At 49.1% G+C, this 23,468-nt stretch overlaps 1 protein-coding gene across 1 annotated transcript in view; it reads right to left on the bottom strand.

Annotated features, from left to right (window-relative positions):
* The window catches only part of GALNT10 (polypeptide N-acetylgalactosaminyltransferase 10), a 218,365-nt gene extending 195,424 nt beyond the window's left edge, over nucleotides 1–22,941 (bottom strand). Inside the window, exon 1 of the mRNA XM_035012753.1 lies at nucleotides 22,742–22,941. Coding sequence (XP_034868644.1) covers nucleotides 22,742–22,900 — 159 coding nt within the window. The 5' untranslated portion in view covers nucleotides 22,901–22,941. The remainder of the gene's footprint in view (nucleotides 1–22,741) is intronic.
* Between the last annotated feature and the right edge of the window lie 527 nt (nucleotides 22,942–23,468).

The following is a 23,468-nucleotide window of genomic DNA, read 5'->3' as shown; positions in this document are numbered from 1 at the left end:
TACGGAAATGCGCAATGATTTTGTAAAAAAAAAAAAAAAAAAAAGGTTCATGCATATCCAAATTTTAAAAAGAAAAAATTAGTCCCTTTTTTAAGTTTAAAAAAGGAAGCATTCTAGTCTAAAGTGAGGAAATGAAAGGAGGAAGATTTTTTTTCTTTTTCAAAGTGGGTTCTGTCATTCCCACGGGTGGTGAGTGAGTGCACACTGCTTCTGAGATCACAGTGAATGAAACATTCGGATGAGTTCCATAATGTACTGGCGCAGAAGACAAATGCCAATTCATTAAAAGAAGAAAAAAGATTAATTTTAAAAGATAAGTCCCCCAAGTTGCTTGTTGGGTTTGAGTTTTCAAAAAGAGGACCACCTGGTTCTTGATTTTGTTGAGAGCCTGTTTCGATCTTCAGAATTCAGATTGAAACTGATTTTTCTCAAAAATGTTTTAGCAAAGAGGGTGTGGGTTGCAATGGGTAGGAGGAGTGACTCCCATCACATGGCCTTTCTGTATTCCAGTTGCTTAAGGAACCACAATTTCTCAACTGGTTAGCAAGGAATGAAGAGGTCCAAAGCCTTGCAGCAGAGTTGCACGGTTTTCAAAACACACTTTCTCTTTTTTCTGGTGGCGAACCCTGGAGGGGAGGCCCTTGGAGCCCAGAAAGGTTTAGTAGTTGGCTCAAGGACAATAGCACAGACTTACATCCTGACTGATATTCACTCCGGTGCTCCTTGCTTCCCAACAGGGAAAGCATTTCCAAAGAAAGTTGCCAACTCCAGTTTGGCTTCCTAAAACCCAGTCTGGCCACCACCTGGGCCCATGCAGAGGAGGGAATGGGCACGTGTCCCCTGAAGCATTCATACCCTCATGGAATAAAGTAGAAACTAAAAACGGCAGCCTCAGTCACTGAAGACCCACTGGCAATGTTCGGCCTGGCCAAGTTCTTTTTCCTTGCAAATTTGTAATCCGTACACACACGAAGAGGGGGCGGCTGTAGTTACCACTTGCTTCTCTCCCTTTCTAACAAACCAATGCAAAGAACTGAGGACAGCACAGTTGCATGTTTGACTCTGCGCTGATAACAAAAGCAGCAGTAGCTAATGCTTACCACTGGCCAGGCACTGCACTGGGAACAGGAAACAGCTCCATATGCATATGACAGGGGAGGTGACCTACACAGTGAGGTTCCAGGCACTTGCTCAAAGCTCTAATTCCAGGCGCTGGAATTTACACCTACGGGGCCTGTGGTCTTATGCCCTCTGCCATTTACTAGCTGTGTGATCTTGCATAAGTTATCCATTGTCTCTGAACTTTACTTTTGTAATCTGTAAAATGGGGATAATAACAGTAATCCCATAAGGCAGTTCAAAGCAAGAAATGAGATAACATAAATGAAGCACTTGGCATCAGGACTGTCCGACTCCATTAATTCCAAGGAATGCTCTTCACAAACGAGGATGCGCTACGAGGCCGTCCTCCTTGGCACGGCACCCATCCCAGTGAAGACGCTCCAGGGCTACCATCAGTATTCATTACCACGAGTATGACGGTGCCAATGATCAGGGTCAAGAGCCAGAGGAAGAGCTGCTCGTCTGTGAAGGCCCAGCTCGGGTGTTCCAAAGAGCTGTCTTGTGCTATCCATTCTGACCTAGCTTGCCATGGAGTATCTTGGTTCTTAGGACCAATTCTGGAGCGTGTCTTACTTCCCTAAGCAGATGTAAACTTCTAGAGGGCAGACCTTGATCCATGCCTTGGATCCCCCGAACCACCTCTAGTGCCAAGCGCACAATAGGCCCTCAGGAACTGTGGTGGTTTTAAAGTGTCCACAAGTTCTTTCACACTCCTCCCTTCAAGAGGTGAGGTCTTAAGTCTCCTCTCCTTGCAGGTAAGCTAAATGTAGTGGCTCACTTCTCACTAACAGAACAAAGTGTCCACGAAAACATGCAACTTCTGAGACTAGGTCACAGAAGGAACTGTGACTTCCTGCTTGCTCTCTCAGATCACTCACTCTGAGGTGAGCTAGCTGCCATGCAATAACGTCACTCAAGCCTCCCTAGGGAGAGGTCCTGGCATTGAGGAACTGAGGCCTCCTACAACAGCCATGTGAGTGAGGCTTCTTGGAAGCAGATCCCCCAGCCCCAGTCAAGACTTCGGATGACTACGGTGCTGGCCAACAACTTGACTGCAATCTCATGAGAGACCCACCAAGAGCTAGAGCCACCCAGCTAAGCCTGGATCCCTAACCCATAGAAACTGTGAGATAGTAAATGTTGCTGTGTTAAGCTACCACATTTCAGGATAATCTGTTACACAGCAAAACATAACCCAAACAGGAGCCATGTGGTGAGTTTAACAACAAACAGACAACAGGGAAGTTGTAGTTTTTGGGTAGAAGGAGTAATCCTCATACTTGGATGAGAGCTACCCTATTATTAAGCTACAAGAGAAATCAGACGGAAGACCCAATATGGGCTGGCTTCACCCATTCAGGCTTTGGCTCAGTAACCACCACAGGGAAGTAGAGGAGGAATGTAGATGACTCTAGCTAAGGCTAGAACAGCTCAGTGCTCCACCCCCTCAAAACACGTGCAGGCCAGCAGCCCAGATGAGGGACCCAGCTCCGGCCTACACTTCCCCAGCCCTGGCTGCTCCTATCCCAAGCCCCAGGGATAGGATCCCACACGCTAGCTACACAGCCCCCTCAAAGTTCCCCAGAGGGACCAAGCTCTTTCCTGCCCTCTTGCCTTTCACTTGCGAGGGTCCTCCTCCTAGCATCCTTTTCCCCTTTTGTTCATTTATTTCTATTCACTGAATTCTTAAAAATGTTGTGTTGTGGGGGTGCCCGGGTGGCTCAGTCAGTTGAGCGTCTGGTTCTTGATTTGGGCTCAGGTCATGATCTCGGGGTTGTGAGATCGAGCCCCGTGTCAGGCTCTGGGCTCAGCAGGGAGTCTGCTTGAGATTCTCTCTCCCTCTCCCTCTGCCCCTCCACACACGTGTGCTCACTCTCTCTCTCTAAAATGAATAAATAAATCTTCAAGGAAAAAAAGTCATGTTGTCAAAGTAACTTTGAACTCACAGAAAAGGTGCAAGGACAGCATAATGGACTCCTATATATCTTTCATCCATGTTTGCTGTTACCATCTTCCACATGTTTTATTATTCTCTCTCCCTCTCCCCATCTATCTGACATATAATTTTTTTTCCCGAAACATTTGAGAGAAAGCTGGAGACATGATGACCCCTTACTCCTAAATTCTTTAGTATGTATTTCCTAGAAATAAGGACACCAAAGTCAGGAAATTTACCACTGTTACAATACTACTCTCTCATCGACAGTTCATAACCAAATTCTCCCACTTGTTTGCATAATGCCCTTTATAGCTAATTCTTTTTTTCCTGGTTCAGGATCCAATCTAAGCCTGTCCTTTCATTTTCTCATTGATCAAATATGCCATATGTCAGGCACTGTGTGAAGCCCTGGGGATAAAATAATGAGGGGGAATAACAGACAGAGCCACTATCCTCAAGACACTTGTAGTTTCACAGAGTGACATATTAATTAAGTAATCACACTAGGTTTGTGTAATCACAAACTAAGACATGTGCTTTAAAGAAAAAAAGGCCTCAACTGGAACAAGGGCTGGAGGATGGGGGCAAAGAAGGTGCGAAGGCTCTGCCGAGGTTGACACCTGAGCCGAGATCTGAAGGGTGAGGCAGGGTTAGCCAAGCTATCTGCGCATGTGTGTGCGTGCGTGTATTTGGAGGGGCAGGGCAACTGAAGAACGCTCCATGCCTTCCCACTGTCCATGCAGCAAGATGGTTTGCTCAAGGTCAGCATGAATGGAAGGCAGAGGGGGCAGGGACAGTAGTGTAGGGAGGGGGCCTGGAGTAGAGTTTAGTCTTTATCCTTTATCCTCGATTCCAGAATCTAAAAGCTTTTTTTTTTTTTTTTTAAAATTTTTTTATGGGGGGGGGGGGGGGAAGCGTGCAAGCTGGGGAAGGGGCAGAGGGTTAGAGAGAATGAGACAAGCAGACTCCCTGCCAAGCGGGGAGCCCAACACGGGGCCCAACCCCAGGACCCTGAGATCATGATGTGAGCTGAAACCAAGAGTCAGATGCTCAACCAAGCTACCCAGGTCCCCCCAAAAGCGTTTTTTATAACTTTTTTTTATAACTCAGTGACAAAACCTGACCTGAATGCACACGAAGCTACTTATACTCTTTACTTATCCACTTAGTGTAAATATTCTTGTATTTTTGCCACAGAAAAAAATGTGTTATGATTATGGAGAGCTACCATAGGTCCTACTGGGGCTATTAAATAATGCAGTATATGCGCTGAAACAACCTTCCCAAATCTGAAAGACTCTGCGCACTGATCAATTCACTGCCTCTCAACCACAAATCCCCCTTCACTGACTACTGTGCAAAAATGGATCTGGGCCCTTTACACATTTTTCCCTCACCAGATAACATGATGTTAATAGTAATCACAGTGACCAGTAGAAGATGCTGGAGAGACACTGCAGGAGGAAGGGGTTTTCCTGTCTCTCTGTTTTACGTCCTGGTTCTGGTGTATTTGCCAGGCAGGCAGCATGGATGACTCCATCACCAGCTGGACCCCAGGACCTGACCTTTACCGCTCACATGCTTGTCCCCACCAGCCCTTGTCCTACATTTTTCCTTAAGTTCTTTTTTCCAGCTTATCTCCTAACTCAGGCAAAAGACCCAAGGGGTGGGCGCCTGGGTGGCTCAGTCGGTTAAGCAACTGCCTTCGGCTCAGGTCATGATCCTGGGGTCCCTGGATCGAGTCCTGCATCGGGCTCCCTGCTCAGCAGGGAGTCTGCTTCTCCCTCTGACCCTCCCCCTCTCATGTACTCCCTCTCTCTCATTCTCTCTCTCTCAAATAAAAATAAATAAAATCTTTAAAAAAAAAAAAAAAGACCCAAGGGGTATAGCATCCCATGATGGAAACCGAAACACCCCGCAAGCAATAGCAACTGTCCGGACAGAGCTCTGGTGGCCCACACCACCCAGACCCGTTTCAGCTCCACCTCCAACGTAAGCCTGTGCAGATGGACCATGGAGTGACCCATGGAGTGACTGACCCCTACCTTCACCTCATTACACTAAAATCCCCACCCAAGGAGGAGCACAAGCCTCATTTACATCACATACAACGTATGTATAGGCATGTTTCCTCAAGGTGCATCTACGACCATGTCCACCTCCGTATACGATGAATATTCACCCTAACCCTAAATGAAAGGAACCCATTCGCCCATGCTCGGGGAGTCACAGCTTTGGAAGCTATTCCTCAGGATCTCCTTATTGATGCAAACACAGTTTCCTCTGTGCAACAACTCTGCCTGGTACAGCTTCCTAGCTGTGACTCACCAAGGAGCGAACTCACGTTGGTTCGGTTACAGCTTCTCCAGCAAGGGGCTAGAGCAGCAAGCACAGCTTTCCCACTGTCCCGCTGCCATGACCAACAGCACCAAGCAGCTTCCCCTAATACCCGCTCCTGTGGGCAACGCTGCAGCTGAACGCCTTCCATGAGACACCTCACCATGATCCGCTTTCCCCGGCGCATCTCACTGATGTGGGACGGGAGCCGCTGCTCTGTCATTCAGTCAGCACACCTGTGGCCTTCCCAACAAAACCAAGATCTCAGCCTGGGGGCCTCTTCTGGGAGTGCTCTTATCTCAGCCCCAAGAAGGGGGTCTTCCTTAGAAACTCTATCTCAACAGGAGTGGGGGGGGTGCTCCTTGGTGCTGCTCTTCCATCTGCTATTCTCACATTCTTTAGAATGTATTTAGAGTGCTCTTCATGATAGCCAACGCTTCATTCCTACAATTTCTTGTCATAGGTGATAATTCTTTATATTAAATTTTCCGTGTTTAGATTGCTGGGTGGTTTCTCTCTCCTGACTGAACCCTGACTAACATAACTCTGAAACCTAAAATGTGCCTCATATAGAGGGTTTGGGTTCAGGGATTCTGGACCTAAAACAATAATAGCATCCGCGGACCACTTCTAATATGCGAGGCACTATTCCACGTGCTTTGTGTATGTGAACTAATTTAATCCTGATAACTATCTGCTGAGGTAGGGACTATTATCGTGCTCATTTTAAAACAGAGGACACAAAGAGATTCAGTGAGTTCCGAAGTCACACAACCAGTGAAGGGCAGAACTGGGATTCTAATCCAGGCAAACTTGTGGCCTTTTAAGTCTGGGAGCGAGGTGGGTTGGGAGCAAGGAGAGAGGTGGCAGCTGGGAGATCAGCTTGAAGGTTACTGTGCATCCTCCGCCGTGCTCTTGGGGCCCATGCCCACTTCACCTACTGCTTGCATCCCACTGCCCGGGAACTATCTGCCTAGTGGTCCAGCAGGTCCTCAAGGGTAGAGCCCCTGCCTGTCCTTTCCTCCTGGACTGTAAGTGCTTAGCAGAAAGCCAGCCTGGGCATGTTCAGTACTCAGGCAAAATCTGCTGGATAAATGACATGTTGAATGAAGCAGAATGACAGACCCGAACACCAGCTAAACAACAGGCTGAGCCTTCCGAGTCATGTCCCAGGCCTGGAGCGCGCTGGCCTCATGAGTCCTGTCCTGGGAGCTCCTCTATGTCATCTGGCCTCACATGCGGACATCTGACAGTGATTGACAAAATGACTTCCAACTCTTGGACCTATCAGAAAGCAAATCTGGTCACAGGACTTCTCTGCCCCACACCCTTCAAATCTCTGGGAACCACAAGGCAAAGTCCAATCCATGGCCCCGGCCCTACTACATTCCAGCCTCTCGCAGGCCCACTCCTGGCTTAACTTCCTAGGGGACAGCAACACTGAACTTGGAAGGCCCTGCGTATGCCGTTCTGTTTTCCCTAGTCTGGGTTTTTGACTGTGCTGTCCTCTCTGCTGAAATGCCTGCACCCGCCACTCCACATCCTGCCCTTTCCCTGCCTGGTTAAATCATCCCACTCACTTTCAAAGACTTAGGTGAGGATTCCCTCCTTCGGGAAGCCTTTCCTTGCTCCACCCACCCAGCCACCTGGGTTTATCTGCTCGCCTGCATGCTCATGTAGAACCTGCACCTGCAGTCACCAGGAGATCCTACCGTATTCTGAATGACCTGCTGTGTGTATGGAGTCAAGGTTAGTGGTGAAGGCTCAGGACCCTGCAGGCCAATCCCACTTCCATCAGTGACCAACCCGTGACCTTGGGTGCAATACTGCCTCTTGCTGGTGCTTGGTGCCCTCATCTATAAAATGGGGCTATTATAGCGTGTACCTCTGGGTTGCTCTGAAGATTAAGAACAGTAAGAACAGTAATTTATATAAAGTGCTTCACACTGTGCCTGGACAAAGTAGCCTGAATGGAGGTTCGTATTATGAGTGTCTGATGCTCAGAAACTGCAGGTGACACTTCTTTATGGCCTCACTACCTGGTACAGTGTCTGGACCACCACAGGGTTTAGTGCACAAATGAACGGACTCACTCTCCCTCCACTCCCAGAGCCTCCAAACTGGCCTGCAGCCTCCAGTGCCTCCCACATTGTCATATCCACCTTTCTGATCTGGTCCCTCTGCTCAGATCATCTTTTGTGTAAAAACTGTCCATGGCGTCCCTACTTCCAGAAGTCCAGCCTTGCCAGCCTCACCAGCCTCCCAGCAGAGCTCTGGCCCACCTCCCTGCAGTTACTTAACAGACATCTGAAAGTTCAGTGACGTTGGCTTACTCCCTGTTCTTAAAATTACTCCCCGCTTCCTGCTACTTGAGAGGCCCCAATCCTTCCCCAGGGCCACCCTAAAAGTCACCACTTTCCCAATGTCCTTCCTGACCTCAATCCATGTGATTTGTGCCTCCCAGTATCCCACCACACTGGGCTGACCCCTCCCGCAGTACTAAGTATGCTCTGCCTTGTGCATACATCACCATGAACTTGTCTAGGTCCCTTGTAGATGACAAACCCTATGAAGGCAGGGGCTGTTTTCTGTACTTAGCACAGAAACACACATAGTAACATAGTAAAACACATAGTAAGCCCCCAAATCAATTAAGCTGGGACCCAGAACAAAAAGAAATGGTTGAAATCATTATAGTTGAAACTGACAAAAAGAAAGATAATATGGTTAAATAAAAGGCAGTATGCACCCTGTGTTTACTCATTGGTATTCCAGGCTAAGGGCTAAGCTAAAAGAAAAAAAAAAGAGGCTGATCTGTTAATAAGGAGAGTGGCTTTAAAGAATACATATGTGTAGGGTAATATGCTAATCCTCCATAGGAAGAGAGGATTTTTCCACGAATTAAAAAGGAATCGAAGTAGCTGGAAGAGATTATCACAATTATGTCTGCCTTGCAGAGTGTTTTACCCACCTCTACCCAAACACAACACACAAACACACTCATGCACACCCATAAAGCAATCTGATGAGAATATGGAAAATGGTCCATGTATTCATGTCTCAGGGCTGCCATAAAAAAGCACCACCAACTAGGTGGCTTAAACTAACAGAAATTTATTGTTCCACTATTCTGGAGGGTACAAGTTCAAAATCAAGGTGCTGGCAGAGCCATGCTCCCTCCAAAGTCTCTGGAGGATGCATCCATGCCTCTTCCAGCTGCTGGTGGTCCCAGGCGTTCCTGGGTTTATGGCAGCATCACTCTGGTCTCTGCCTCAGTCTCCCCATGGTCCTGTCCTTCTCTGTGTTTCCCCTCTCGTAAGGACCCCAGTCAGTCACATGGGATTAAGGGTCCACCCTACTAATTATATCTGCAATGACCCTATTTCCACATAAGGTCACATTCTGAGGTATAGGGGTTAGGACTGCAACATATCTTTTTAGGGGACATGATTCAACCCATAATATTCCATTCATCCATTTAATGGTAGATGTGGTCCTGAGAGAAGGACCTCACCAACCCCGAGGTCACATAACAAACAACTAAAGGCATTTGCTCCAGCGGGAAGAGACTAGAACATGGGTCAGCAAACCCCGACGTGCCAAATCCAGTCTGGGCCTGTTTTTGCAAATAAAGTTTTATTGGAACACAGCATAGTCGTTCATTAATGTATTGTCTCTGGCTGCTTTCACACTAGAACCATAGAGTTGAGAAGTTGCCGCAGAGACCATCTGGCCCACAGAGCCTACCATATTCTCTGGACTAAAACAATACATAACATACACTGGCCAAGTTTGGAGATGGACCTTCTAGAAACAGGAGGAAGCCCAGGCCCACATGGCAGCTCTCTGGGACCCCTTCTCTCCAGCTGGAACCTCACCCAACGGGCTGTCCTACTGGGAAAGCTCCTTCAACATTACTTTCCTCTGCCTAGAGAAATGGCAAAACATAGCACTATAACATTCATGCCACTAAAGCTAGACAATAAATTCTATAAGCATTTCCAAGAGACAGATATTAATTCTAACTAGAAAGATCAGAGAAGACTTTCTGGGAAAGGAAAGATTTGAGAGGAGTCTGAAAAGGATAATGGGCACTCAAGAAATCCTCTAAGCCTTCCTGAGCCACGGCAGATTGTCTAAGACTCTGCTGAGCTAAGAGAGTGAGTTCCCTCTTTCTGAAGGTGTTCAAGCCAAAGATGGCTGACCTCTTGGCAGGGATGAGGTTGGGGGAGATGACGCAAGATGAAAGATAGCCCCTTGGAACTGTGGATTCTTCAGTCTCATGTCTTACCGCTTGCTGAGCTAGACACACACAGCACAGAGACAGCAGGGGATGGAGGGCAGGAGGGAGAGACAGATGCACACAGAGAGCGGAGAGGGTTGAGGACAGGAGAGTGGTGGAAGAGGCATACTCACACCCAAAGTCAGAGAGCCCATATAAACCACACAGAGAGGAAAGCCATCCCAGCTTCTTTCCCCCTTAACTGCTGCAGAGAAAGAAAGAGCAAAAGCCTGACAACTAGGGTTAAAACTAATCAAGTGTCCCTTCAATACCTCTGGCTTGGCACCTGGCAGCCTTCTTAACGTGCCCCTTTGTTCCCTGGCCAGGCCTCCCACTGCCAGGGGAGGGGAAGGGCAGCAGCCCAGCCAGGATCCGAGCTGGGGAGGGAGGCACACTCCACACATACCGAGTGGACTCCTCAGGGAAAGCCTGGTGCTCCAGAACAGAGCTACCCCAGCAGGAAAGAGAACAGAGCAGACAGCAATGTGTGACAACTGCCCAGAGCGAGGGGCACAGGCAAGTCCGAAAGCTGACGAGTCCCTCTTATGTGTACTCTGCTGACACGCCAGGAACACATTATCCCCACTTCACATAGGAGGAAACGGAGGCTAAGAGAGGTTCCATGACTTGCTACGGTGTCAGTTAAGCATGGTAGTTAAGAACACAGGGTGGAAAGTCAGAAATCTGAGTCAGAGTCCCACCACTTGTCTCCCCTGCAGGCCTGGGAAGCTACTTAAGCTTCCCGAGCTTAAGCCTTCCCATCTGCGAAATGACCACAGTAAGAGCACATACTATGCTGAAGACACAAGAAGGGCCCAGTGCACGGCATGCACCAAGAACTCAATAAATTAATGATCGTTATTGTCACCGCTGTGGAGCCAAGGCTCAAAGAGAGCAAACTCTCAGCCCAGGACCGGCGCCACACCCCACGCCCTACTGCCACACCAGCAGCCACCTGGAACCTCTAAAGGAAGGTTCCTGAAGCAGGTAGAGGGGAGGGGACATGCAGCCACTCCTGCTCCCGGCAAAGGGTCCTGTTCTCACAGACACAGGTGGCTGTGTTCAGCTGAACTGCCTCACCCAGTTAGCTCAGAGCCCTCACACAGGCCCTCTTTTTTCCAGAAATGCCCCCAGATGCCTTTGGGGCCCCCTCAGACAAGGGAATGTGGCATGTGCCATTCCCACTGGAAAGCTGTCTTTCCTTTCCTTGTAGATTCCCAACACTCCGGCAGTAACAAGAACGCACGTTCTGGGGTTTCCTGACACGCCAGGAAGCCCAGGGCAGAAAACAAAGTGGACTCTGTGCTCATATCATTTCTAACAAACCTACAGCAGCCCCTGACACAGCTGGGGCAAACTTTATTAGACAGGGTAGACCTCAAATTCAGAATACCTAAAAACACAGAGAAACAAGGTAGATGGTTCTTGGGCTTACGTAGAGCTGGAATATAAATCATCTGCATATAAACGTAACTGACTTTGTTCAAGAGCCTAAGGTTTATATGTTTATATTTCCAGGTAACTATCTCCCCCCCACCCCAAAAAGTGCATTAGGCAAGAGTCAAAAAGGACCAGCCTCAACTTACTGGCTCTGTGACTAGTCACGTCACTTAGGCCCTTTGAATCTCAGTTTTCTATTCTGTAAAGTGGGGTCATAAGCCCTGTTGTGCCTCCACCATGACAGAAAGAGAACAAATTAGACAAAGGTTGTAAAGGAGGGCTCCCAAACTCACAAGTCTCCAGAGGCCAGGCTGGTTATGTGAGAGGGTGAAGAACCGAGGTCTGAGCTGATGCCTGTCCAGAGCAGGCAACTGCCACCTAGATCCAGACACTTTCCGTGATACAGGAACCTGGGCTCAGCAGCAAGACTTTCATATTTTTTCTCATAAGCCAGAAGTGAGAATTTTTTTAAATATGAAATATCCCAATGTTCAAGTACTGACAACTTTCTAACTAACACTTAAAAATAAAGACACCCTCGGGGCCCCTGGCTGGCTCTGTCGGTTAAGCGTCTGACTCTTGGTTTCCACTCAGCTCACCATCTCAGGGTCATAAGATCGAGCCCCGTTTCGGGCTCTGTGCTCAGTGTGGAGTCTGCTTGAGATTCTTTCCCTTCCTTCTCCCTCCTCCTCTGCTCCTCCCTCTGCTCTCCCATGCTCGCTCTCTCTCTCTCTCAAATAAATAAATAAAATCTTTAAAAAATTTTTTTAAATAAAGATGTCCATCCATCTATGGGCCAACACTGGGTGAGCCACATGAACCACATGGGCTACTTCTGGCCAAAGGCCACCAGTCTGAAATCTCCATTAAAGCATACATGTAAGGTTTAAAAAAAAAACAAAAAACAGTACAAAGGTCGATGAAGTTCTCTGAGGGAGAGTCATTAAGGTCTATTGTCAATAGAAAGATCAGGAATCCTACTACAGATCCCGACGCCCCCAAAATACAATCACAACTTTTCCCTTGTTAGGTGCCAGATTTAGAAACTTATTATTTCACAAATAGATATGCATATACATTTTTTAACCACCAGCACCTGACTCCCGATCAATACTCAGGAGGAACCATGCAAAAATAACAGTGTTCAGTTGAGCACATACAATGTGCTTCAGCAGCAGGAAGTAATTCTCACACACATTCCCCCACCAGATGTTTCCAACCTGTTCCCTTTAAGAAAAATTAAGAAACCCCCCTCCTCCAGAAGCCGCCTCCAGCACCCTCTGCTTCCCAGCCGGCCTCTGGGAGGAAGCTGACATCTGGAATCATGGGGGAGATGCGTACACACACACAACTCCAGTTAACTGAGCTCCTGGGAGGCTGCCTGAGGGAGCACATGTGGTCTCCTCATGTCCTGGGGAAAAGGTAAAGGGAGATTCCCCCAAGGTCACAGGGCCAGTAGGTGGCAAGGCGGCAGAAGGAAGCCTCGGGCTGGGAGACACCTGGGCTGGAATCCTGTTTCCATCACTTCCTAGCTGTGTGGCCCTGGATATGTCACCGAACCCCTCTGCACCTCAGCTTTCTCCTTAGTGTAATCCTCACGACACTGTGAAGCAGTGACCACTGAGCTCATTTTAGGATAAGGCTGGAGCTGAAGTCCGGAGTGGGACACAGAGCGAGCGAGCAAGTGCCAGTGCTGGGCCTGGAAACAGAGGAGCTTGTCCCCACTCCCACACTCCTTCCAGCTCAAGGGAGAGGTGCGTAGGCCTTCCTAATGTCACACCTTCCCAGGGAGGCCCTGGTTGAGTACTCCCCCCACCCCCCACTTACAGCCACCTCCTCCTTGCCCCCATGGCAGGAGGGCAGAGCACCCATCCCGGAAGGACAACAGACCACAGGCATCAGGGGGAAACACAACTTGAGACACCCCAGAGAGTCCTCGTGGCCCCTGGTAGAGGAATTTTCAAAGTGCACCACCCACCCCAGATCCTGCTTCTGCACCAATGGCACCTGATAGAGTGCCAAGAATAACAGGCACCACAGAGCCCTCTGGGAGCACTGCTTGCCAACCTGGCAAATAGACACACTCCTCAGGAATATAAGTTCAAAGGCAGTCCCAGAGCGCTCCTGGGGAGTATGGAGTGGGCCCCTGGGGAAGGTGAGGTCAGCCTCCCAGGGATGCTGACAAGTTGAGGATGTGGGTAGGGAGGCGAGAGTTCCTGGATGGACTCTCAATAGAGTGTGTTAAACACATGGATCCTTGGCCCACCCCACCTAGGAAGTGATGGAAACACGCGGATCCTTGGCCCACCCACACACCCACCTCCTTGAGCCCTGGAGTCCTTGAAGAACCATTCTTCAAGGCTAAGCTTCCTGCACTCCACCAGCAGTTACTGAGTACCAGCCATATCATCCACTCACTCGCTTCCTCAGTCATTCAGCAAATACTTTGGACAAACAAGAGTGGGCGACTGAGACAGAGGTTAGTCCCTGCCTTCAGGAGCTGATACTCCGGACAGATCAAATTAAAACAATTACACTGCATGATACATTTATATAAGGGGCTTTGGGTCCCTGTAGGAGAGAGCATAACCAAAGGCTGCCCCTACATGGGTGAGTGAGGCTCAGGGGCCAGGTGGCAGGGAAGGAGGTGTGAGAGGCAAGGGAGCAGAGCGGGTACAGGCTGAGAGACGTGCAACAGCCCAACAGGTGCAAGGAGCGAGCAGCAGGAAGAAGCACAAGGCCATGCCTTCCTGGAAGGTCCTCTGATCTAAGCGGGCAGATGATAAGATCAGGGCTCAGGGGAACTAAGACCAGTGAGCAACTCCTGCGGGCTAGAGTAACCAAAAAAGACTTCTTGGGGGCGGCAGCGCCTGGGTGGCTCAGTCGTTAAGTGTCAGCCTTCGGCTCAGGTCATGATCCCAGGGTTCTGGGATCGAGCCCCACATCGGGCTCCCTGCTCAGCGGGAAGCCTGCTTCTCCCTCTCCCACTCCCCCTGCTTGTGTTCTGTCTCTCGCTGTGTCTCTCTCTGTCAAATAAATAAATTAAATTAAAAAAAAAAAAAAAAGACTTCTTGGGGACACCTGCATGGCTCAGTTGGTTAAGCATCTGACTCTTTTTGTTTTTTTGTAATTTTTTTAAATTAACATATAATGTACTATTTGTTTCAGGGGTATAGGTATGTGATTCTCAGTCTTACACAATTCACAGTGCTCACTATAGTACATACCCTCCCCAATGTCACCCCCCCCTCCCACCTCCCTCCACTCCAGCAACCCTCAGTTTGTTTCCTGAGATTAAGAGTCTCTTATGGTTTGTCTCCCTCTCTGGTTTCATCTTGTTTCATTTTTCCCTCCCTTCCCCTATGATTGTCTTGTTTCTTAAAATCCTCATATCAGTGAGATCGTATGATACTTGTCTTTCTCTGATTGACTTATTTCGCTTAGCATAATACCCTCTAGTTCCATCCATTTCATCGCAAATGGAAGATTTCATTTTTTGATGGCTGCATAATATTCCATTATGTGTGTGTATATATATATACACACACACACACACCACATCTTCTTTATCTATTCATCTGTTGATGGACATCTAGGCTCTTTCCATAGTTTGGCTATTGTGGACATTGCTGCTATAAACATTGGGGTGCATGTGCCCCTTCGGATCACTACATTTGTATCTTTGGGGTAAATACCCAGTAGTGCAATTGCTGGGTCATACGGTAGCTCTATTTTCAACTTTTTGAGGAACCTCCAGACTGTTTTCCAGAGTGGCTGCACCAGCTTGCATTCCCACCAACAGCATAGGAGGGTTCCCCTTTCTCCGCATCCTTGACAACATCTGTCGTTTCCTGACTTGTTAATTTTAGCCATTCTGACTGGTGTGAGGTGATATCTCATTGAGGTTTTGATTTGTATTTCCTTGATGCTGAGTGATGTTGAGCACTTTTTCATGTGTCTGTTGGCCATTTGGATGTCTTCTTGGCAGAAATGTCTGCTCATGTCTTCTGCCCATTTCTCGATTAGTTGTTCTCTGGGTGTTGAGTTTGATAAGTTCTTTATAGATTTTGGATACTAGCCCTTTATCTGATACGGCATTTGCAAACATCTGCCATTCTTTCGGTTGTCTTTTGGTTTTGTTGACTGTTTCCTTCGCTGTGCAAAAGCTTTTTATCTTGATGAAGTCCCAATAGTTCATTTTTGCCCTTGCTTCCCTTGCCATTGACGATGTTTCTAGGAAGAAGTTACTGCGGCTGAGGTCGAAGCATCCGACTCTTGATTTCAGCTTGGGTCATGATCTCAGGGTCATGAGATCCAGCCCCACACAGGGTGTGGAACCTGCTTAGGATTCTCTCGCTCCCTCTCCCCCTGCCCCCCTCTTGTATGCATGCTCTCTCTAAAAACAAACAAACAAAAAACTTCCTGGAGGCAGCAAAGAATACTTCCTAGAAGGATGCAGAGGACCTGGATTCTTTCCTAGGGTAGGATGTGGGAAGGTTCCCTCAATAATTGCTTCAGATTCCAAAGAGTCAGGGAGTGGGGTACACAGGGTACAGACACACCTTCCTTCCCACGCCCAATCATCAGCGAGGCTGGCCCTGCTCCACTGCTGAATGCTGTGCCATGAGGCCAACCACCTATCCTCAGACTGCTTAGCTTCCAACAACAATTCATTCAACCACCGAAAGAAACCCCCAATATACAGAACACTGTTTCCGTTTTCCAGACCAAGAAATCCAGGCACAGAGGTCAAGTGACTTGCCCAAGGCTAGGGATCTGAATCAAGCAGTGTAGCTCCAAAACTAGAGCCCTACATATTGCCCCACAGCATCTCAATCTAGGAGGACCGGAGAGTCCCTTTGCCAATGGGGCTTCAGTAGGGGTTGGGCGAAGGTTCCTCTTCAAGGTCACACCACCACCAACTGACCTCGTGGGTTCCTCCTCGGCCACGGAAGAGGTTCAGTCTTAGAACAATGGTCCCATCTGCTCAGACGTCAGGGCTCCCCTAGCAGCCTCGTAGGAACGGATGGAAGGGCAGGGTGGGAAACAGGTCCTTTATCCTGCTTAGGCACCGGGTCAGAGACCCACAGGCTCATATACCAGCTCTACAACCAGGGGCTGCGTATCCTCAGCCAGTACCCGCACCTCTGTGAGCCCTGGTTCCATTCATTCCTGCCTGTTTATAACTGGAAGTTTTAACAAGATGTACAGGTAAAGGGCTTCTTAGTCCAATGCCTAGCAGAGTAAGTGCCAAATACATGGTAGCTGCTATGATGATGATTATTAACCTCGTCATTCTCCCTGTCATCTGTATCATCATCACCCTTATTAGTGTCATTTAATGCTGTGGCTTTTATCATCCAAGCAAACAGAAGAAAATCTAGCATCTGAAGCTCAGAATTCTCTCAAAACCAAAGGGAAGGAAAACATCGGCCTGCTTTTTTCCTTCCTTCTCCTATCTATACTCAGCAGAGGGCAGCAAACAGGAACCATCCAAAGATAAGAGAGAGAGAAGAGAGACACATGGAGAGAAAGCTACACACTCATAAATACACACCCACCCACCACAGCAAGCTGAATTGTTTAGCTTCCTCTAGCTTCCAAAGTATGAACACTCCGCCTCCTCCAGCTAAGAGGGCCAGGCAGAAAAAAAGTCGAAGCTGAAGAGACAGAAGTTCTTTTTCAGCTTGAAATTTTCAATGAACTGGCTTTCAACGTGTGCGTGTGCGCGCGGGCAGGGCACGCAGTGACTCTCAGGACGTCTGGGAGGGGGAGGAAGGCAGCAGCAGAACTCACAGGCAAGAATAAAGACAGCTTCCACCCGCGCTTCATCCCAGCCCTCTACTCCACGCTGGGAAGCGTCCACAGCTTTCCTCAGGAGGACAGTGAGGCTCCCAGAGTGAAGCATCCCAGCAAAGGGAGGGCAGAGCTGCGATGAGAACACAAACCTCCAGACTGAAGGTTCAGTGATCGACACTGAGTCCAGGATGGCTGAGAGGTTTTACCTCGGGGACCAAGCCTGACTCCCCTCAGTAGTGACTGCTTGGGACACTGTATCAGAAAGGTTCTGGAATGGACACTTGTTGTCTTCATCCCTAGATTGCTTTTCCCCTCCTCTCCACGAAAGCACTCGGATTTTTCTCTGGGAACTGTTCTTCCTACAATTCTGATGGCCCGAGCCTAACCCTAGCTCCAGGGTGGGTTAAGTCAATCAGCATAGCTCATGCTTTTGACAAGTGTGAATGGTTCAGAGAGCATATTAGATCTAAATTGGGCTGATAATACCTAAAGAGATCTTGCGAGCACTTAGAGGAAAAAAAGTTTCCTCTCCCTTCTAGAGAAGGTACCAGAGGAGACAGACTCTCTCCTCCAGGATCTGGGTATGGATATGAGGTTGGAAAGAGCTACAACCACTTTTTGCTACCACAAGGGCTTGGTATAGGGCATGAACCTCTGGATCAGACCATACGTGAGGCCACTGCAATTACAGGAGCTAATATATCCCCTTACTCATTTCAGCCCATTCTGTTACTTACAAGTGACAGAGAATCTGAAGTGGCTCTTCAGCTCACACTAGCTCCATCTGCCACAGAGAGCAGTAATAATGCCACATGTGATACATCCATTTAATTTCTCAATTTCCCAGCCAGATCCCTTTGCCACCTTTTTTTTTTTTTTTCCTTTGCCACCTTAAAATCTAATTCATTTTACTTGCTTTAACACTATAAAAACTCCGCAAGAAATGTATAAAAATGGATCTGCAAAAAAGCCAGGTAAATTCCAGCCAGTAACTGGTCAATAAGTACCAGCCTCCAAAACTGGGAGTGATGATCTTGACTCATGTAGAGAAGGATCAAATATCAGGATGTGGAGGGAAAAAGTATTTGTGGTGAAATAGAGCAAGAATGTGGAGAAGAACTGGGTTCTGATCTGCACTCCCCACTCTGAGAATGGATTCCCCCCTCTCCTGGGCCTCAATTTCCACACCTACACAACAACACAGGCAGACTAGATGACTTCTGGAGCTCCGATACATCTTGATCATTTAGCAAACACGTTCTGACCATCTTCCAAGGGCCAAGCCTTATGCTATGTGCTGGAAGAGGATGCAGTTCCTCCTTCAAGACATTTCTGGAAGGGGAGGCCACGATGCACTCATTGGCCACAGGAACTCAGGCAGGTATAGGGTACCTCCTTTCCCCACTGCACTGGGCAGGAGGACAGTGGTTCTCTGAGAAGCAAGACTCTTACCTCAGTCTTCCTGGGAGCTTGGATACATAGATGGGATGCAGAGGGTCAGATACATACAAAATACAGAACCCACTGCAAACACCATCATGAGCGATTAGCTGTCACAGGACACACTGTGGGCCGCCAGTTTACCTCGGGGTGTTTTTCAGTGATGGGATCCCTATGCTATCTCTGTGTAAGAGTCGACTGTGGACAAGGTACAATTAGCAAGCTAGACGGTTATCTCTGAAATGGGTCTTTGCGTTTTCATTCCTGATTCCATTGTTTGTTATCATGTCACTGGCGCCAACAGATTAAAGACTGAACATCCTCAGAGTATAAACACGTCCCTAAGTAGCAGTGGCTTCATCACAACCTAGGTACGGGGAGGCCTGTTTTAACATACTTCTACTGTTTGCACCTTTGCAATACATGCTTCCAAACAAACTCACAGAACCCCAGGAAGTTAAAGTTGGAAACATCCTAACAAAGGATCTATTCCCTATGTTGCAAATAAATTTCAATGCCATTAACTCCACTTGAGTAGCAACCAAGTCTGGGCTTAGTGGGAAAGAAACTGATGAGCAATGTCTGCCTGGCCAGGGGAGGGGAGCACCATTACGATACACATTTACCTTTCCTCTCCTGAATATAAACCTTCACTTCACAGTTCAAAGATCCAAGGCCCAAAGAGGTTAAACCCCTTTCCTAAGGTCCCACAGGGAGTTTAGGGGCAGGAGAGAGAACTAGAACCCTAGCCTCTGTTCCCAGGCCTTCCTCATCTGGGGCTCCTGAGGAGACTACACACCTAGGATGACGGGGAATGCCGAGAGCCAGATTTGCTTAGGTAAACCAACAACCCAGCCCCGGTGGCATCAGATTTCAGCTGGGCCTGCAGACAGACAAGAGATTAGCAGGGTAATGAGTCCCAGCCCCTCTGTGGAAAATTAAAGAAATCATTCCAAGGCTACATTTCTACGGTACTTAACTTTCTGATGGGTAAGGCTCTGCCACCAGGAAGACTAAAAAGGGGTGGGGTGAGGGGGGAGGTATTGATTTCTGGATGTTCTAAGAATAAAGTTCAGCTCTGACACAATGAGAAAAACTCTTGATACTTGAAAATTAAAGTCACTGGTATTCTATTATCCTACCAATTTCTATTCCACAGTCACTATTATCCAGTGAAGTCATTTCTCACAAGAGATTATGGCTCTGAAATGGGGAGGGATTGCATCACGTTTCCTAACATGGGTTTTGACAGCTAGTCCCCAGGTCTGGAATAGGAAACAGACTGCAGGATTAGATCAAGATATTAAACAGACTGGGGCTAGGAATGAGAGGGACCCCTAAATTAAAATGAAGGTGGCTCTAATTGAATTTAAATTTAAATTTAAATAAATAAATAAAAATTTTAAAAATGAGGATGGCTTCAGGACTGGCTTTTCTTGCTCAGTCTCACAACTGTTGGAGAAGCCAGCTGTCTGACCAGATGAATATTGAAATCCTAAAAGCATTATGTGTCGTTTATAAATCAGCTGCCCTACCCAGCTCCAGAGGTATACCTAGGATGAGCTGGCATGACAGTTCTATAGATTTACTTTCTAGCAGATGATAAATGCTCTTAACTTGAAACTCTATTCTTCAATCCAGTGGATAAGTTAAGGAGTTAAAGGACTGCTCTAACAGTGGGTATGTTAACCCTGGAACCCATGAGGAATCTATTTTGCATTTGGATAAAGTCCTTTCAGACTTCCCTCCAGAGCCTCTGCAGTTATTTCTACCAGAAAGATCAACGAGGTGTCCTGGGATAATTCTCAGCAATTACAAGAGTGACAAGCTGAGCTCCGAACTGGTCAGCCCTGTCGAAAGAAGCCCTGCGTGCTCAAGAGGCCAGATTTCCCAGATAGCAGGCTGACTGACAGGTTCCGCGCACGTTCCAGCGCCCTGGGATGAGGAACAGAACACCATAGCTCTGAGAAGTCAGCCTCCTCCCTCAAGGCCAGCTGACATTCAGACAAGGGACTGGGGGCCAAGCCCAGGGCTATGCATCTGCAGGAGAGTGACACAAAAAGTGGCTGTGTGGAAATTTGGCAGAGTATTCCTGAAAGGCAGCAGATGAATGCTGAATCCTACAGCATCTAGCAGAGCTTATCATCGGGGAAACAGCTCCCTTCTGCTACTCCCAGAAAGCAAAGGGAGTTTCTTTAAAGCAAGGATAATCCATCAGTACCCCCCGTACCCACCACCACACCCCTTCATGTCTTCCTCCTCCTCCTCATGATATTCCAGAGCAAAAGTAATGAACAAGAACCAGACCTTCCCAAAGGAGCCTGTCTGTCCTTTCCAGTCAAGGGCTCTGAGCAGTGCCCAGTTGTTGCTCCCCTCTCTCTTTGCCCAAAAGGCTGCCTTACTCCATCAATTCCCTTTTGCACAAGTGAGTAATTTACTTTGAAAGCTCAGGCCAAACTGGCAGTTAACCTTGACCTTCTCTCTACACATCTGGGTCTATAGAAAATGAAAATCAGGACGTCTCTGGCATCCACGGCAAATGAAATACAAGGGCTTTCTTCAGGCAGAGGCAGAATGTCAGGAACTATTTTAGAACTGGCTACAGCTATTCTAAAGGAGAGTTAGTGCTCAGGCAGGACACTCCCCACCTTGACGTGGGGCTGTGTCCAGCACGGAGCCCCCACAGCTAGGGATGCTACAAGGGACCCCAGCCCTCAGGAAAGAAAGAAGTGGCCATTGTACTTCTCACTGATTCACTGATGGTATCATAATGCTGGACCCGGACCAATAACCACATTTTATGGATGGAGAAAGGGAGGCTCAGAGAGGGAGATAAGAGGTGATCAAGGACACACACAGCAAGTTAACAGTAGTGCTGAGGACAGAACCCTGGCCTCCTGCCCCTGCTACTGACATAGGGTGAGAACAGAAGAAAAATCTCATGAAGGAAAAACTCATACGGATACAGAATTTACAGGAAAGAGGTCTAATATGGCTGTCAGGGTTTGAACCAGGGGTTTAGTGAAGGCATTGAGGGAGCTTAATTTCCAAACAATAAGATCTACCAAAAAGATCACCGAGGCCCTCCAGGACAGTTTGCAACAATTACCAGTGACAGGCTGTACTCATATTGGGTCATCCCTGTGGCAAGCAGCCCTCCATGCTCAAGATGCCAGACTGCCCAGGCAGCAGCCTGATACCAGGAAGAGAGAAAAAAACATCAACCTCAAAAGTCAGCTTCTTCCCTCATCCTGCCAACAATCAGTTAAGTTTGACCCCGAGAGACAAATTATCCACTTCCCATGGGGCCAGGGAAATCCTATAAGAAAACCTGAAATGTCCCACTGTGTGAAACAGTTCAAGCATGTATACACTCACTCGCACCTACTGAGCCAGGAGCTGGGAAGGCAGGAGTGCTCTGACAGAGCTTCTGCTATCAGTCTATATGTACGTGTGACACAACACACACACACACACACACACACACGTGGGTGAGTTCAGAAGACGCAGGAACAATTAAGATCCTAGTCTTGGCTGCAAGAAACAATACATCTAATCAAACTGGACAAGTTCAAAAGGGATCATGGGTACTCTACGAAGGGACAGGGAAGGCACCTGATGTTCCATCCTCAGGGCACACTGTGCACAAATAGCCTTTGGGAAATTTTGGTGGGTCCCTCCACCAGAACTCACACTTTGACCCCAGAAGGTCAAAGGCAGGAGGTCCCTCAAGAACCAGGAGCTTCCTCCCTCCCCCAGGACCTGAAGCTCCCAGGGGAGCATGATCTTTGCATCCTCCAAGGAACCCACAGATCTGGGAAAGAGGGAGGGTGAGCAAATGGGGAGAGGAGGGGGGAGGGTAAGCAAATGGGGAGAGGAGGGAGGCCTGGTGTCCCACTGGGCAGATGAGAAAACAGGAAAGGGGCTGACCTAAGTAGGGTACACTGGGATCAGCAGGTGGGGGTGAAAGCAGAAAAGACCTGGCCACTAAATAAAAGGCCCGCCAGCTCCTGAAGAAGGAATCACCCTGGGATATAGGAATGCAGACTGGACCCTCCAAAAGCACGAGATGCTGGGCGGTAGGGGGATACCAGACATGGACAGAAAGGATGGTAATCTAAGGTAAGAAACAGATCTTCCAGACTGAGCAACAGGAGTCTGTTTCTTGTTCTGATTCGGCCTCTGGCTGACGTGGCGGTCCTGGACAAGTTCCTGTCCTTCTCTGAGCCTCAATGTTCCCAATCCCCAAAATGGGAAGAACCGAAGGGTCTCCGGCTCTGACACTGAGGAGGCAGAAACGGAAAGGTGGAGGAAGAAACCGAAGGTTCCAAGTGAATACGGGGAGAGAGTGTTCCCACCCCCACAGCAACTGGGGGACTCACCAGTCCGGCCGCCGGGACCACCGCCGCCCCCGATCCCCCGGGGGTGCCGTCGGGCTGCCGCTCGCGGTACAGCGCCCAGAGCCCCACGTTGGGCAGAAGGACCAGGGCCGCCAGCACCAGCGCCACCGCCTGAAGAAGCCGCTTCTCCTTCCGCCTCATCGGGGCCGGTCAGCCCCGCCGCGCCCCGCCGCGCCCCGCCGGCCCCGCCGCGCGGCCCCCGGCTCCGCGCGTCCGCCCGTCCGCCCGGCGGCGGCAGCAGCTCAGCGAGGAGAAGCTGCCGCGGCGCCGGCCCCGCTCCAACTCCGCGGCACTTCCGCCGCTCGCCGGCCGGGGAGCCGGCCTCTGCCACCGCGCCGCCGCCACGGGGGAGGCTGTCGCCGCCGCCGCCGCCTCTGAGCCGGCCGAGCCGCGGCGCCCCGCGCCGCCCTCCTCCGGCTCGGCGGCCGAACTCTGTGCGCCCGGGCCCCGGCCTTCTCGAGGCTCTAGCGGGCCCGCCCCGGCGTGGCGGGGGCCCCGGAGCGGAGCGTTTCCCCCTCTCGGGCCGCGATGGTGCGGCCCGCTCCTCGGCGGCTGCCCCGCCCGCGGCAGCTTTGCGAAAGTCCCGGAGTTGGCGAGTTGGGCGCTAACTGGTGCGGGCTGAGCGAAGGTCCTTGTCCGCGCGCTGGGACCCGCGGGAGCCCCCGCAAAGCTCTGCCCGCAAGCTCTGCTCCGGACTCCCCCGAGAGCT

The sequence above is a fragment of the Mirounga leonina genome, unplaced genomic scaffold, assembly GCF_011800145.1.
Source record: "Mirounga leonina isolate KUSES-001 unplaced genomic scaffold, KU_Mleo_1.0 Mir_104, whole genome shotgun sequence".
NCBI classification, from domain to species: domain Eukaryota; kingdom Metazoa; phylum Chordata; class Mammalia; order Carnivora; family Phocidae; genus Mirounga; species Mirounga leonina.
The sequence above is the reverse complement of the archived record's forward strand: the minus strand, read 5'-3'. Positions and strand labels throughout refer to the sequence as shown.